General features: G+C 45.7%; 1 protein-coding gene across 2 annotated transcripts in view; it reads left to right on the plus strand.

The window, feature by feature from the left end:
- Positions 1-1,786: 1,786 nt before the first annotated feature.
- RASGRP1 (RAS guanyl releasing protein 1) overlaps positions 1,787-17,162 on the plus strand; it is a 79,524-nt gene continuing 64,148 nt past the window's right edge. Inside the window, exons 1-2 of one of the 2 annotated variants that reach the window (XM_027066909.2) lie at positions 1,787-2,175; positions 6,598-6,782. In XM_027066909.2, the coding sequence (XP_026922710.1) occupies positions 2,141-2,175; positions 6,598-6,782 (220 nt within the window). In that variant the 5' untranslated portion in view covers positions 1,787-2,140. Of the gene's footprint in view, positions 2,176-3,553; positions 4,452-6,597; positions 6,783-17,162 lie in introns of those variants that run through there. The other variant, XM_053224187.1, reaches the window with a different exon arrangement.

The raw sequence follows: 17,162 nt of genomic DNA on the forward strand, positions 1-17,162 counted from the left end.
AGAAATGGAGAACTTTGTTCTTGAGGTCAGAGGTGCCTCACACAACACCAGGGAGACTAACCACATAGCAGAAGATGAGTAAAGAGATAGAGCTCACTTCTAATTTTTTACATGTTTAGAAAAGATAAATTGTTTAAGTAGAAATGACCAGAAAGCCTCATCAAAGAACTCAGGTGGGTTCAGACACAGTCAGGTGCAGGTGGAGTGCAGCACTCTCAGGAAGCCAGAGATAAAGACGCTTTCCAGGCAGAAGCAGGCCTCTTTCTTCAGTAAACTCAGCAAGACTTGCTTACCGACTGAATCACTAATAATTTCTATACTTCTATACGTAACGGACTCTGGTGTTCAGGTGTGTGCAACTGCCTACATGTGTGTATACGCCAAATATATACACGATACACAGTATTGTGTGTATACACCAAACAGCATATTTATCTATAGATGTGGATATGAACACATATTTACATATAATTTTTCATTTACATAAAGGTATGTTTATCCATTTAGCATATATACATATGCATATGCCATATAGTCTAGAAAACTGCCATAATGTAATATTTAATAAATATCCACATGCTCCTTCTATATACATGGCTTGGAGTGAGGACACCTTGGCTGTGACCCAATGTTTATGATGATTCTCTGGAGAAATTTCTTTGTGGTCTTACTATTAAGAAGAGTTGATACTCTCTTGAGTAATTTTTTTTGTCTTGCACGTGACAGAAATTTTATTCTAGACCAAGCTCCCATTTGAACATGACTACTAGAAATCTGGGAGACAAATTTTGGTCCCAGTTGTAACCAAGTGCATGGAGATCTATGTGGTGCGTTAAAAAAACAAAAAAACAAAAACACGACTTTCACTTCTGGCTCCATTTTATATGCCTTATTTTTCACTTTTCGTTTCACTCACTTTTTTCTGTAGGTTATGTGCCTTTGTAAGCTTTTCTTTTGGCATATAAACACGAAGCAATATAGAAATGACATCACAGAGGGAGACTTTAAGGTCCAGAACATTATGGCTGGGAAGAAACCTATTATTGTGGCTGGAGTTAAGGCATGTAACGATGATAATGGGTGTGTTATTAGGACAGCCCAGCAGCGATTACAGGGAGTGAAACAGATCTCAGCCCAGGTCCCAGTTCTCTCTGCTGTTTACCAGTCGTGTGGTGGGAGGCATCTTATTCTCCATGTCCTCTCATCTCGAAAACAGTGACTTCTTGGGATTTGGGGGGATGGCTTAAACGAGGCAACGTATAGAAAGCACTTTAGCACAACGCATTCCATCAGTTAGCTACTGTTACCATCACTACCTTTTGGACAAGCAGAGCTAGGCCGCCATTCCTGGCTCGGTCCGCTGTAAGAAAGTTCTCCCCCCCCCTCACTCCCCGCATCTCCCACACCCACAGTCGCCAGGCGGCCAGCCGTCTCCCGCCAAATACGGATCACACTTCTGGAGCGCACCTCCGCTCCCGCCGCCTCCCGCGGGAGTGCAGGGCGCCAATCTCCGGCCAAAGTCCCGCAAATTGCTACCAAGAAAGCCCGGGAGGCGCGGGCTAAGGCAGATCCACACCTGAGCGTTAGTTCCTTACCCCGCCCCGGCTGCCCTCTGACACGTACAAGGGGGCCTGCGAAGGGCCCCGGGGTCCTCCGCAGGGCCCCGGGGTCCTCCGCGAGGCCGGACTGGAATGCGGGGGCGGGGGCCCCAGCGAGCCGCCGGGCTCGCACCTCCCCCGCGGTGCCCCCGGAGCTTCCCCAGCCCTCGGCTCCCCTCCAGACTTGACCCGGGGGCCGGGAGCGGCGGGCTGCGCCGCGGGGCGCTCGCGCTGGATGGGGGCGGGCTTCGGAGAGCAGCCCGAGAGCGCCACACATTTCCTACACCGATAGCATCAGCGCGTGTCAGGTGGTTGGTGCGGGCGAGAGAGTGCGCGCGCGCGTGAGGGCGAGAGGGCGCGCTCACAGAAACTTTGTGCCTGCGGGTGCGCCTCGGGCGGGCTCGCCGGCTGCGAGAGCGGCGTGTGGGCGGCCGGGGGCGGAGGGGCCCGGCAGGCGGCGGCGGCGGTGGCGATGCGCCGCGCCCCGCCGAGCCCGTCCCGCCGCGCTAGGTGAGGCGGCCGCGGGAGCGCCGGCCGCGGCCATGGGCACCCTGGGCAAGGCGAGAGAGGCTCCGAGGTGAGTAGGGGCCCGGGGCCTCGGCAGCGCCGTCTTCCTTCCTTGGGGCGGGCGACCCGCGAGCCCTCTCAGGGGGCGGGGGGGAGGGGGTGAGTGGGGCGGGCGACGTGGGTGCCTCCTTCTACGGGAAGTTGCTGACCCGGGGTCCGGGCGGCGGCAGGCCAGGGTCTCGGCTCAAGTCCGGGGAAGCGGGCGACCGGGCAAGAGGGGCGGGGAGCTGGGTCGTGCGCGCCACGAGCTCCGGAGTTGCACCGACGGCCCTCCCTACCCCGTCCCGGCTCCCCGGCGTCCGGCACCTGGGTCTCTCCCACTCACGGACTTTCTGTACCACCCGCACCTGCTGCGGTCCCGGGGCTCCGGCAGCGCCACCTGCCGGCCTCTCCCTGCCCTGCGGATCCGGGGCAGGGCCCGGAAAGGCCAGCGGCCGTTTGCAGGGAGCGAGTGGCGGTCCCTGAAACATATAGCCTTCTGGGTGGAAACTATGCGCCCCTCCACCCCCACTGCGATTCTAGAGAGATGTGTTAGGAGCGTCTCGAAGATGAAGTTAGTGTGGTAGTGCAAAGTCTTTTGGCAGGGGAAAGAGGCCTGGGGGGGTGGGGGGGGTGGCAGGCAACTTTGAGTGTGCCCCCTTAGAGCAGGGAGGGCCTGGGCACAGCACGCCAGTGCGCTCTTCCCAACTTCCTCCACGTGGACTCTAGTGTGACCGGCCCGCACAGACATGCCCGCGAGAGGCAGGAAGCTTTGCTCTGCTGGACTTTTTGGAGCCGAAGGTTCTTGGCCCTTTCTGCACTCGGGCACCCTGACGGTGTTTGCCCCAGGGTGCAGCCCTGCACCTTCCCTAGATTGAGGGGAGGGGTGTCTGTAAGTTAAACTGAGTATACATTAGAGGGCTGAGGGAGAGGACAGGACTGGAAAGAATCCTAACCAGAAGCCAACCGAAGCCATCTTCTGCAGAGAAAGTTGTGGAAGTCTGTGTTCTCATTCCTCCGTTTCATCGCTTAACTCACTCTTCTTGGCTAGTTTTCCTAAAAAGTTCAACCTGAAAGTGTGTGCCCTCTGCTGAGGCACCTGTGCTGGAGAGGATTTCACCTGAGCCAGGTCAGAGTTTCCACCGCCTCCTTGCTTCCTGAGGCAAATTCCATGCAGCCTTGGCCACTCATAGTCTCAGAAAACCCCTTCAAGTTAATGTGTTTCTCTCTGGCCTTATTTTTTTATTTTATGTGTTAATTTACATGGGAACATTTGGCTCCAGTCCTTTAAAAATATGCCTTTGGAGACTTAGAGTATTCTTTTATGATTTTTAAATACTCTTTGATCTACCTATAATGAAACATTTTGTACATCCTTATCTGTAGACCTTTCACCAGAAGACCGAGTGGTTTGAAGGTTTGTCAGGAAGCAGCAGTCAAGAGACTGAGCAGCCAAAGAGCCGAGTTTCCTACTTTATGGCGCAGATAACCCTGTCTTCCCAGACCTCTCGGGATGCAGTGTGGTTTTTAGTAGCATCTCTTCTTCCTGGTGTCTTGGGCCCAAACTGTGCCTCTCTTTGGCCTCCATTCTCCCAGATTACATTTCTCACCTTCCCTTCCCCCTACCCTAAATACTCCCTTCACACTCTTTTTCTTTCTGTGTGGATCTTCCCCTTAGTTCCCTCTTAGTTCTGATAAAAGCATCTGCCTCTAAGAATCACCTTGTGAGCCAAAGTGGTTTCCCCTACGGCTGACATTAGGGAGCATTACCAGAATTAGAGCCAGTGCACTTTTCAGAATCCTCAGTGGTCGATGCCACCAACCGAGAGAGAAAATGGAATGTTTCCTGGATCCCACAGTTGAGAGACAGAGATTAACACCTCCCAGCCCCAGGGGAAAGAGCTGTATATGGAGATAGGGCTTGTGGCCTGTGGTTGAGTCCAGTGGCCGCCTCTCTTTGGAAGGCCTAAGAGAAAAAGACTTCTCTTGAGAAGGACTTTGTTTTCATCTTTCCCGCCTTTGCCTTGGTGGGGGTCTTCGTGGTGGAAAGGCAGCAACGGAGGCAGAAGTGTTTCCAACACTGGACAACGAGCACCAGGTTTAGAGAGTTGTCTGTACTTATAGGAGGGGAAGGGAGCCTAGCTGGCGGACAAAGCGTGGGGCGCAGGAGGCCCGGCTTCTACCAGCCTCTGCTCCAGTGGCATTGCGTTTCTGAGCCTGGACCTCCACATATGTATATGAAAGTTTGGAATGTGACCATCAAGAGCCTGCCCAGCTCTGAAGACTGTTCCAGGGGCCCACAGGAGGGTATGAGGTGGAGACTTTATGTTATCAGCTATGCTTTTGGATGATTTTTGAGTCTTAAACTTTTCAGGCTCTCTGTGGCAGTCTCCTTCTAATTCTAATGTAGTGAAAGTTGTATGGTCCCAAGCATAGTAAATACTTATCAAATAAAGCCAGAGAGGCATCAGGTACAAATCCCAGATCTAGCACATATGAGCTGTACAGCCGTGGCTATGTCATTTAGCAGCTTTTAGATTCAGTTTCAACTTCATGTAATGGAGGTGATCTCTTTCTGGGGTATAGGCTTTAAAAATCATTTAAACCTCCCAGTACAGTGCATGTGATATCATAGGTGCTAAGTTCATTATGGTCATTATTACTTTCTCTTGATTTCAGATGCTGATCTGATCATGGGGTTATCACAGGGCCTGGATAAAAAATCAGTAATGGTCAGAAACTTAAGTCCTGTAACACCAACTTGATCTTTCAGAAATCACTTCCTTGGGTTAGTAGATTCTGAGTAGCCAATTGTTGATGCAATTTCACTGGGCCCACCCCAGGCCAAAAGCAGAGTCCAGTGGTCACTGCCGGACCAGCGCCATGGAGCTAGTTTGAAACAGATCAGAGGGCATGGTCTTCCCTCCACTAGTCTGGCTGCGTAGAGGGTGGCCCGTAGTTCAGTACACTCTCTTTTAGCAGAGAATCCATGTGTGCCCCCAGCATTTCATTTTGATCAAAGCATTTCAGCCCCTTCTGGGGGATGAGATTATATCTTAGTGGAGCAGCTTCCCCCAACACTCCACCTGGAACTGGTTCTCTCTCTTCTGAGAACATCACGCTTCTTACGCTTGACCCCCACAGGACACTTAAGATTTATAGAGCTGTCTTTTCATGGTGTAGGTCTGATTCTCCAACTAGATTTTTGAATTAAGGAACGTCTAGTTTACCTTTCTACAACAGCAGCAATAGCTAATGTAAGGAGTATGTCTTACAGTTTACAGAGTACCTCACATAGACTGTCTCACTCCAGTCCCCTTCCCCTCTGGCCTATCACAGTGTCTTACTAATAGAATAAGTACTTATTAACTAATGCCCTTACGTGTTTATCAAAATAAATAGTGAGTAGCTAAAGTTATGGATCTGAGGTACAAATTTTTTTGTCTTCTCTTCGGTCGTAAACTCTGAAATAACCAAAGCCACAGAATTAATTACATGTTCAAAGAAGTTAACCAGCAACGACACCCATCACTATTAAACCTGAAAAGATTATAGATATGCATCTGTGTGTTTAAATAGGAAAGAAAGTAAAATACTTCATCATTTTGCAAACAACTTGACCTGTACTGATGAGGTCATGACCAAAGACAAAAGCTAAGTGAGAGAGAACATAGGTGACCTATTGGATTCCTAAGCCATTTCCAGATCCAGACTTCTCCTTTTACATTCAGTTCTGAAATAAAGCTCACATAAGCTCTGCTTTTTTTTTTTAAATCAGTATTCCCCAATTAAGGACTTGATAGAATGATAATATTTAGTGGTAAAAACTGACATATAATGATTGCCAGTATTATCAACAATGGAAAACAGAATCTTCAAGATTTGTGAGAAAGGCAAGATTAGCTGAAAATCTGAACACCTCCACTGTAAATCCTCTCCCTTGCACATGGGTCCTTAGTCTTTGACTTCTCCCCTAAAGTTCAGAGGTGTTTTTGAGGCCACCTGACCTTCTGCAGCATCTCTGGTATTGCTCAAGATGAATGAATTTAGTTGAAGATGAGACCAAATAAAACAGTGCTTCAGACCCAAGTCAGTGGACTTCCAGCTAAAATATTGGTAGGAGCTAAGGACTACCTACATGGCCTGGCCTCTGCCTCTCTGGTTCAGGAGCCAGAGCCAGCACGCCAAAGCAATTCTAATCCCAGACTGAAGAGCCCTCGTTGCAGCCCTGAAATCTTACCTTATTATTTGCTTGGGAGATGTCTCTTTAACAGCCAACCAGTCCGTTTGGTGCATTTGCCAAGTGGGAGGGGTATGTCTTCTATCAGCCCAACTCTCAGGATTAATTGTCTTATCTCTACTCCTTTCCTGCCCAATCTGCCTTCAGAGCTTGAAGCTGCCAGTGTGTTCCTGGCTGCTTGGTTTGCACTCACTGCCTCCCCTCTTTCCCCAGGAAACCTTCTCATGGCTGCAGAGCTGCCACTAAAGCAAAACTAGAGGCGAAGTCAGCCAGCAGCCCCTTCCCTTCTCATCCCAGCCTGGCCCAGATCACCCAGTTCCGCATGATGGTGTCTCTGGGACATTTAGCCAAAGGAGCCAGCCTGGACGATCTCATCGACAGCTGCATTCAATCTTTTGGTGAGTTCGCTAACTACCCACATGCATAAAAATCTATTACTTTGTTCTTCCTTAAAAAGTTGCTTTGTGGAATAGCAACCTAGATTGTATTTTGGCTTTAAAAATATCTTTTGAGCCTTTGAAATGTTGGAGACCGTGTGCAGTGCCTATGGCACATGACTGTGTGGGTGTAATAGGTCGTGATGAGAGGCGTGATTTCAAGTGAGAAAAGTTAAGGAGGAGAGTTTGCATTTCCATTTCTCTTAGGATGGAGGTTGTTCCTGTGATGAGAAATCTCATAAAATGCTACTGTGCCTCTGGTGCTTTGACATTCTTCTGCCCTTGTGTTCGTAGGGCACACAAAGACAAGGTTACATGAGCAAACACTGTTATCAAACAGAAATTTGAAAGCCTTTGGATCATGTGGATGATAGAGTGTAATAATCCCCCTTACAATTGGAGGGTAGTTGTGAGGGACTAGGAAAGGACAGGATTTAAAGCCAGAATGTCTGTGACTGGAAGATACTGGTTAGGAAGTATTTGTGATTGGGGGTCAGGGATCTGGGCGGGGGGTAAGCAGACACACACATGGACCGTGAATTCTCTAGAATGCTGCCCTCTGTCATCACCATTCTCAGCCTGAAGGGTGCACGGTTTCATGCAGCTCACGAGCGGTTATCTGCAAAGATGCCCATTTTTTTAAAAAAATCTTATAAGCACTGTCTTTTTTTGGATTGTGATTTGTGAAATAGTGATTGAAAAATACTGTATATTGGTTCCCCTCAAAAAAGGAATTATTAAAATTGATGGAAAATTCATAGATTTCCAGCATCACTGTTCCCCCCTCTGTGCCCACTTTGAACCCCTGCGTCTCCCACCAGGAAGCAGATGAGCACAGGTGGCTCAGCTCAGAAGTGCCTGCCCATCTCAGACCTTCGTGGAGCCTCCTGGGGGATGTAGGGGAGGCTCGACCCGATCCCAGGCAGCACAACACGCAAATCAGTTAGAATTCAGAACTAGGGATTCTTGGCTGGACGTGTTTACCGTTGGGCCAGACCTTATTATGGAATCGGGAAAGATTTGACATCTTAGGGATACTTGTTGAGTACACTTCAAGTACAAAATTGAGTAGTTCTGATGATTTCCACATTGGTTTAAAGCAGCAGTTCTCACATGCTGGTGCAGAATCACACGGAGGTTATCTTTTTTATGAACACAGATTGCTGGGCCCTGCCCCCAGAGTTTCTCCTGGGGTGGGGCGCAAGGATTTACATTCCTAACAAGTTCCCAGGTGATGCTGATGTAGCTGACCCACGTACTCACTTTGAGAACCCTACATTATTGTTGTAGGCTTTTTAACTTGGAAAAGAGGCAGCACTTTTATTATTACTAGGTGAGCCTCAAATTTTAATTAAATTTGTATGTATTTACACTCTGATTTTTCAGTTAAGAATGACACGGGGAGTGAAATGAATGATTGTCTGTTTTAAAATAATCTTAGAAAATACATGGGCAAGGAGGTGAACCTAGAAGTCCGGAGACTAGTGGGCAGGTGGCTGTGAGGAGCCATTGTTCTTCCTGGGTCTTACTTTCAACTGGCTCCCAACTGGAATGAGCTGCAAAGTTCCTCACGCAGTCTTGGTAGTCCTACATACCAGTCTTTTTGCAGGGCACTGTTGCTGTTTCAGGAATAAGGATGTTTATTCTTTTTCCATTTCACTTTTGAGAAAATGGGGACCGGGAATGTATTTATCAGTAACTTTCTTCCTCTTGTGCCAATCAGGCAACTGCTGGCTGAGGTCAAAGCTGTTTTCCTAACCTTCCAATAATCATGACATCTACCTGAGAAATAGATGACCAGTTCTGAAGTCCTTCCCCAAAAGAACCAAGCCTAATCCACTCCTCTCAACAAATCCTACAGGGGCAAAAGATGTATTGTTTTCTGGAATATGTTGAACTGAAAAAAGTACCTTAAAACCCAAAAGCTTTAAAAATCCCATAGAGTCCAAGAGTCTTATCCACCCTGAGGAAGCATTGATTAAGCCCCTAATGGCAACAGACACAGGCTAGGCAGTGCACAAGGAGAATTACTGTGACCAGACCCCTGTTCCAGTATCAGAGCTTAGAATATCTGAGAAATGCACCATTCAAGGGAAAAAAGATAGATACACAAGGCAGGGAAATAATCTAAGGCATGTAGGAAGAATACATTCTTTATACATGTGGAGTTTTGAGAAAGTTCATTTCAAGGGTAAGGATGGATTAGGGAGAACAGCCACTGTTCAAACTCCTCTTTGGCCATGGGATTGCAGGGGGAAGGTGGGTAAGTAAGATCTCAGAGTTTTGCATAGTATGCATGCACGGTTTCCTGCCACAGAATTTATATGAAAGAGGTGGAAAAGAAAAGACATGCTACGTCTGGAGGGAGTGGGAGACAGCACGTGATTTTCACTCATGGGGTATCGTGGCCATGTGTCGCCTGGGAGGGGAGGGGAGCGGAGTTCAAACAACAGAGGTGAGCAGAGCTGGGGATCATGAGCAGCTCTTGACAAAGAATAATCCGTGGCAGAGTGCCTGCCGGTGCTTCTGGAGGTCTCCTCGGAGGTGATCCGAAAATAGTACAGAGTGAGCCTTCTGTTTCTCTTGAACCTCTTCTTACTAGTTATTTTCCCATGTTTGTATCGGAAAGTTTTGCTTTAGAAGAACGCAGTCTAGCTTAGTTTTTTGTTAATGAGTTGAGATGTCTTATCATTTTAATGCCTGTGAAAAGAGAGGGAAATGGTACAGACATGTAGGGAGACTATGATTGGTTTGGTTTTGGTAATCTTGCACTTCAGACTCTGGTTGCAGCCACTCTCCCACCAACTTGGGGGGAGAAAAAAAAAGGAAAAAACACCTGTTTTGAGCATAAAGACTAATTAGTTAATTTCTACTACCTTTTCAGCCGCACCTTCATGCATATGCTTTGAGGAGGTTTGAATTAGCTAAAGCAGTATGGTGCAGTATGGTTGCTATTAGCCAGGTCTGGCTATTTACATATACATTTCAACTAATTAAAATTAAAGTAAATGTAAAATGTAGTTCCTCAGCCTCACCCGGCATATTTCAAGTGCTCAGTATCTGCAAGTGGTAGCTGCTGCTGAACAGAGTAAACAAAATATTTCCCTCATGTATGGCAGAAAGTCTGTTGCACAGTGCTGGATAGGGTAGATGGTTGACTTGAAGGGGGAAAGCAACAGAGAGACGTTCTGGAAACTGTGGAACTTGCATATTTCTAGCATCTCTAGGTAATAGCCTGAATACTCGCTAAGGTATCATAGACATTTAGATTTAGCATCTTTACTGATGCCTCTCTCTTTAGTGTTATTAACCATTAATTACCACCCACACTGTTCTCAGAGAGAGGACTTATGACAATGCTTTTAAGGATGGGTAACCAGCACATACATATTAAGGGTAGTCTTGAAGGTCTCACAGCAAGCCTCCTATTGTCACATACAGGGTTACAGATCTGTGATTAGAAACTCAGAGCCTTGAGTCATAGTTCATTGCTTTAACCATGAGACAACCCACTCCCACCTTCTGTTTTAATTGGAGGTCATGCTTTACATCTCAGCAAATTATTGCCCGTTAATCCACTCTTCAGCTGAGCGTAATGAGGCAAGTCATCACAACCTGGTACATTTATGTCAAACGTATGTGAATCACACCATCTGTTTCAGGGGTAGAAAAGACCTATGAGATCATCTGGTTTTTAATGTTTTCACTTTTTAAGAGGGCTGCCAGCATTTGGGGCCAAACGGAAGGCTTCTCATGTCCAAATTCACAAAACTTCCCTTGTTCCCTTCTGAATGCCAGACAACTTTCAGCAGCATCAGAAAGAAAGCTGTGAACGTGTCCCAGAAAGGGACCCTCAGCAAGGAACCCTCCTGCTCCCAGGTGGGGTGTAGGCGGACATTCAGCGTCTCTGTCGTACCTGTCAGTGTGAAGGGAAACGCAGCTTAGCTGATACCTTTATATTTATAGAGCGTTGTTTATTTTTTATTGGAGCTCCATATGTATTGGTTTTCTTTTAAACTCAAAACAGCTCTGAAATTGGAGGGTCAGGTGGTATTGTCTCCCCTGGACAAATGAGAAAATAAATTGGGCCTCTAAGAATTGATGCAATTTGCCTCGTGCCCTCAGTCTAGAGAGAAAACATGCTGCTCGAGTGCTTTTTCCTCTGTCCCCAGCAGCCCCTTGCAACCTGAGCTGGGGCTCGCTCAGACCCCTCTCCCAGGAAGGCCCCTCTTCGTGCACGGGATACCTGCATGCCACACGGGACATGCCTGAACCCTGTGCCCACCTTCTGCAGGCCTGGTCTCCCCCAGATTAGAAGTTAAACTCATTCAATATGAGGACTGTTCATTGGACCCCACATATATATGTCTGCCTGAAATTCTATCTTGAGCAAAGTGTTAATTAAAATTTCCCATAGGTATTGTGCTAATGCTATACAAAGGCCTCCCAAACTAATAGGTATATTTTCTGCAGCACGGAACACTTAGATGTTAGATGTATTTTATAGACCTCAGCTTGTTAAGGGCAAAACACTACACCCACTTTTAAAAATTGGAGCCAAAGAAGGCAAACACACACTTTTTGGGACCACACACAGTTCCCTCTGTGGCAAAGGGAAGGCTAGGGATTTCTCACCACTCTGCAGGTTACAGGCTGTGCACCACATTGAGGTGTCCAGAGGCAACAGGAACACAAGACCAGAAGCCAAGGGCCATGATATCGAAGGGCACTCAGACCCAAGGATGGGCAACTCCAAGGAACAAAGCCAAGTGTAGTGTCAAGAAGGGACTGAAAGCCATGTCCATTGTCGAACACAGGCCCTTTGTGAAGAAGACCCAAGGTGACCCAGTAGCCTCCTCAGTGGAACCCCCAGGTGCTTGGGTGTCACATACAAAGGATAGTCCTTGGGACACCCATGTTCTAAGGCTTCTAGGCATCAGAACAGCTCCAGGGCGTGCCTGTCGTTAGCCCTCTGGAGCAAATTCACATCCTGTGATCCAGATGCTATTTATTCCAAGCAGTACCTTTGCTGCATCTTCGACAGGCTGGCATCACCCAGTGCCCAGCCTGGCGTGTCCGCCTCTCATGGGTGTGAGGTACAGTGACTGCCAGGCTCAAGAAAGAAGGAGATAGGAAACCCCTGTCACTCGAATCTGTCTCTCCTGCCTGGTGGTGTTGATGGCAGGCTTCCCTCTGTCCAGAGAGATGAGGGTTACCACTGAGAGACATAGACGGTGGACTGACGTTGGTTGAACACTTACTTCTTGTGGGCTGTAGGGTACTGTGCGTTTACCTGAACTGGGCCCATCAATCTTTACAACAACCCTAATTAATAGGGAGTGGGAGCTCGGGGTGTCACATAACCTGGGGAACTTGGCCCAGTTCATTAGTTGGAGAGCCGCTGGGATCTGAACTGTGGTCATCTTGTCTCCGACGCTGTTGTTCTTTCTACTCTACCAGAGGTTCTCCAACTTGAACATGAGCAGGAATCATCAGGGGTGGGGTGTGTGCATTTAGATTCCTGAGGGTCAACTCCAGAGATTTTCATTCAGCCAGCAGTCGCTGTGGTTTTGATGGAGGTGACCCACGAACTGATTGTGAGAAATACTGTCCTACAGCACACTTGCTATCCCTTCTCAACTGTGCCTACTTCCTTCCAAACTTCCTGCCTGTCAGCGGTTTGGCCGTGGAAATAGACAGCGTGGGTGTTCCTTACAACTACAGTTTGGTTCTTTGCACTCAAAGGCAGCATTCCTCGCCTGCATTTCTGCCTTTAAGCCATGCTCAGACCAGTTTACTGGAGTGCTTAGGGCCCTGGACCCCGTTGTATGCTTGTCCCCCATAGGACAGAGCGTGGCTATGCTGGGAAATGGGAGAGGTGCTTCATCTAAGTACTTCTCCAAAAGTGCCGCTTTGCCAACAGATGTTTTAAGGCTAGTTGTTGACATGAAGGTTGTTGAGTCCGTGATGGAAACACATCAGGAAAGGACGTGAAAGCAAAAGCACTGTAATCAGTAGTTGACCGAAACAGCAGTGATTGGGCGGAGGCCACTGGAGGTGGTCTGAAGTGCGGGTCCTGCCCCAGGCCCTCCTCCTGGTGGTGGGACCGACCCTCTTCTGCTGGCGCGGTTACAGCTGCTGGATTTGGTGGCTTGTTCTGCAGGTAGTTTGGGCTACCACCTAGCTGGGGTTGTCCTAGAGAGGGAGACAACAGGGGAAGACGAAGAGCCTAAGCAAGGCCGGCTTCACCAACACCATACTCGATTTAGTGCCGTTACAGTGCTGAAGCTCTTAATCTGCAAAAGCAGTATTAGATTTTCAGGAGTTTTCAAGGCAGTTGTTAGACACAACCACCATTAAAAACCTGAAATTATAGGAAACCAATTTGACAATAAATTTCATATATTGAAAAAAAAATAAAAAATAAAAAATAATTTAAAAAAACCTGAAATTATATTAAAAATGAAGGTAAGAGGGGCACCTGGGTGGCCTCAGTTGAGCGTCTGACTCTCAGTGTCAGCTCGGGTCATGATCTCACAGTTTGTGAGCTCGAGCCCCAAGTCAGGCTCTGTGCTAACAGCACAGAGCCTGCTTGGGATTCTCTGTCTCCCTCTCTCTCTGCCTCTCCCCCTCTCTCTGCCTCTCCCCTGCAAGTTCTCTCCCTCTCTCTCAAAAATAAAGAAACATTTTAAAAAATGAAGGGGCTCCTGGGTGGCTCAGTTGGTTAAGCCTCTGGCTTCCGCTCAGGTCATGATCTCACAGTTTGTGAGTCCAAGCCCCATGTCAGGCCCTGTGCTGACAGCTCAGAGCCTGGAGCCTGCTTCAGTTTCTGTGTGTGTGTGTGTGTGTGTGTGTGTGTGTGTGTGTGTGTCTGTGTCTCTGTCTGCCCCTTCCCTGCTCATTCTCCGTCTCTCTCTCGTTCTCTCTCTCAAAACTAAATATTTTTTTTAAATGAAGGTAAGAACCCTCAAAACTCATCATTTCCTAATGCATGACCACATTTTACTATTATTCTCTATTCTCCCGAGGTTATGCCTGTGGTCCCCACACGGTATGAATGCTACACGGTGGTATGCTGTAGTATATGCATCTCCTCCCCGCCCCCTGATCCGTGAAGTCATGCTGATTGCTTGAAATTGGCCTGGGTTTGGGGTATTTATACCATGGAATAAATGTTTGTCTACTAATCAGGGCTTCCGGTTGAACCCTGTCCCTGGAAAGGCCACTGTTACAGGTTTCTGAGCGTAGCACTTACTCCCAGCTGCAGGGTTTACTTACATAGCGAGGTGTCTGTGGTAAAACCAGAAATGTTATTTTGTATCCCCTAATTAGGAGAAATAATATTTTGTCATCCTTTGGCTTCCTTCATATAAGAATCATATACAACTCCATGTGCTCTTCAAAGAAAAGGAACAGTTCACCTCAGCTTAGAGATAAGAAAATCAAATGTGGCTGAAGTTGAAAACTTTTCTTAAAGTGACAGTGGAACTGAAAACTAAAACTCAGTCTCACTCAGAAGTTGAAACTATTTGTTTTCATTTTTGCTTTTTTGGTTTACCGCCTCTAAACATTCCCCATGATTCAGCTGTCTCTCATTTCTGACCAGCCAGACCTCAGTTTTGTGACCTCCGTTCTCCACGTGTTATATGCTCTGTTTCTGAGTCCATCTATGTACTCGTTTGCCTCCATTTCCCGCTACGTGGTAACAGGTGCTATTGGTAGTTGGATAGATAGGTAGATCGGTATTTATTATTTATATATTTTATATATATATATATATATATATATATATATATATATATATATATATATATATATATAATTCCAAGCTTTTGTTGAATATGTTTTCATAAGTTTCTTTGCCAACTATATTTCCAGTTTTGTGAACTGTTCATACCCTTTATCACTCGCTGTTTAATGTTCTTATTATTAGAGGTTTGCAAAAGCTTTTTATTTTTTTTAAACATTTTTTTAAACATTTATTTATTTTTGAGACAGAGAGAGACAGAGCTTGAACAGGGGAGGGTCAGAGAGAGGGAGACACAGAATCCGAAACAGGCTCCGGGCTCTGAGCTGTCAGCACAAAGCCCGACGCGGGGCTCAAACTCACGGACCGGACCGCAAGATCATGACCTGAGCCGAAGTCGGACGTCCAACCGACTGAGCCACCCAGGCACCCCTGCAAAAGCTTTTTAAATGAAAAGCTCTTTGAATACCATTTGCTATAGGCATCCCTCCCACCCCAATCCTATTTTCATATTTTATGTTGGTTTGGGGATATTAATGTCTAAAAATTTTACATTTTTATGTAGTTAGATTGCACCACATGTTTAAAATCTTTTGCTTTATTAACTCAGAATTTTTTTTAAAAAATATCCTTTTTACACAGATACAGTGAATGCTCCATTGTCATTTTAATCAAAGTTTGAATAAATCTATTGTATGATACAGTTCTGTATCCCACTCTTGTGAATGATCAGTGAAAGCTTGTCAGTAGGTTTTTGCTGAAGAAAAAGAAGCCTCCAGTTTTGTTTCTGAGACTCATTGGCTTAAAACCAGAGTCTGGACAGTCGCTTTGTCACTCAGGGCCTCAGTTTGCCCTCGCCATGATGGCGTTGAAGTGACTTCTGAAAGTGACAGTGTCTAGGAGAAGGTGTCATAAGGTCTTCTTGATCATGATGTTGAATGTGAATTTGAAGAAAGTTCTTTACAAGTAATTTCTATGTTTAAAGAAAATACTTTGTTCTATTTGAAGCCAGTACCCTTAGGGTGGAGGCTTAGATAACCAACCAAATTTAAATCCATTTTTTCCTAAATTATTAATATAGAGTGAGTCTGTATTGTTCTTACACGTTTTTACTGTCATAAAATGTACAAAGCATAAAATTTACCACTTATATAGACTTTTAAACTATTTTAGTAGTAGTTAACTTGAGTATTTACTGTGAACAATATGGTGTTCGTATTAATATGTTATAGATACATATTATCCCTTAATCCCCACCCTTTTATAAGTTCTTGTATTTACAAAGATCTGACACTTAGCTCTCATATTTACTTTTCACATTTTAATAACTTTAAAAATTATGTTCACTACAGAAAATTGAGAAAATACAGATGAGCAAAAAGAACAAAATTGCAGTCCTCCTTTCTACCACCAAGAGCAAGATAAGCACTATGAATGTTGTTTGGTATATCTCCCTCGATTCTCTTCTGTGCATGTTTACATGTACTGTAGTCTTGTTGACTTTTCTATGGTAGACTTACTGTTATTAACTCTTTGTTTTCCATAATTCACATTTTAAACAATTGTTATCTTAAAACCAATATTAGTATTGGTAAAGAGGTATGCTAGCATACAAAGTTGCTACTCACTCATCAAATTGATTTTTTTAAAAAGTTTTGCCATAATCTCTTCAAATGTGGGACATAAAGTTGAAGGTTGTTTGGCAAGTAAAATGAGCCTAACAAGGATCAAGAAAAGTAGCTACTCATTTCTTTCTAATGCTAAGTGCTATAAGCATGACTGATTAGAGTTATGATAAATCAAGAAAACAAAAAAAATGCTTCCATTAGCTTAAAATTCTAGATGTGAAGGTTTGTTTTGTTTTTAATGCACAGAGAAACTCAGATGGCTTTTGTTGAAGAGAAGCTTTGCTTTCAGAAACAATGAAAAAAATCTCCTGTCTTTATTAACTTTCTGAGAGAATCTTAAGAAGTAGCCACTGGGAAAGATACATAGCAGAAACACAAAGATGCCACAGTTTGGTACATCTGTGATTCTTCTGCAGACTAAGAGAGGTGGTGGGCAGTGGTGTGGCATAGGCCACGTTGAGTACTTTGGTTTTTTCCAGAGAGTGGTCAAGGGCCTTGCTGAGGTTCTTACCAAAATCTTGAAGCAGAAGATACTGCCAGGATGGAGTTTGGATTGGAGGGATACCAATGATTAATTGAAGTGGACAAAAAAAGTGAGGACTTGAGGCACTATCCTTTTTTTTTTTTTTAATGAAAGTTATTGTCAAATTGGTTTCCATACAACACCCAGTGCTCGTCCCAACAGGTCCCCTCCTCAATGTCCATCACCCACCCTCCCCTCCCTCCCTCCCAACCCCATCAACCCTCAGCTTATTCTCAGTTTTTAAGAGTCTCTTATGGTTTGGCTCTCCCTGTCTAACTTTTTTTTTTCCTTCCCTCCCCTATAGTCTTTTGTTAAGTTTCTCAGGATCCACATAAGAGTGAAAACATATGGTATCTGTCTTTCTCTGTATGACTTATTTCACTTAGCATAACACTCTCCAGTTCCATCCACGTTGCTACAAAAGGCTATATTTCATTCTTTCT

Source organism: Acinonyx jubatus, chromosome B3 (assembly GCF_027475565.1).
Source record: "Acinonyx jubatus isolate Ajub_Pintada_27869175 chromosome B3, VMU_Ajub_asm_v1.0, whole genome shotgun sequence".
NCBI lineage: Eukaryota > Metazoa > Chordata > Mammalia > Carnivora > Felidae > Acinonyx > Acinonyx jubatus.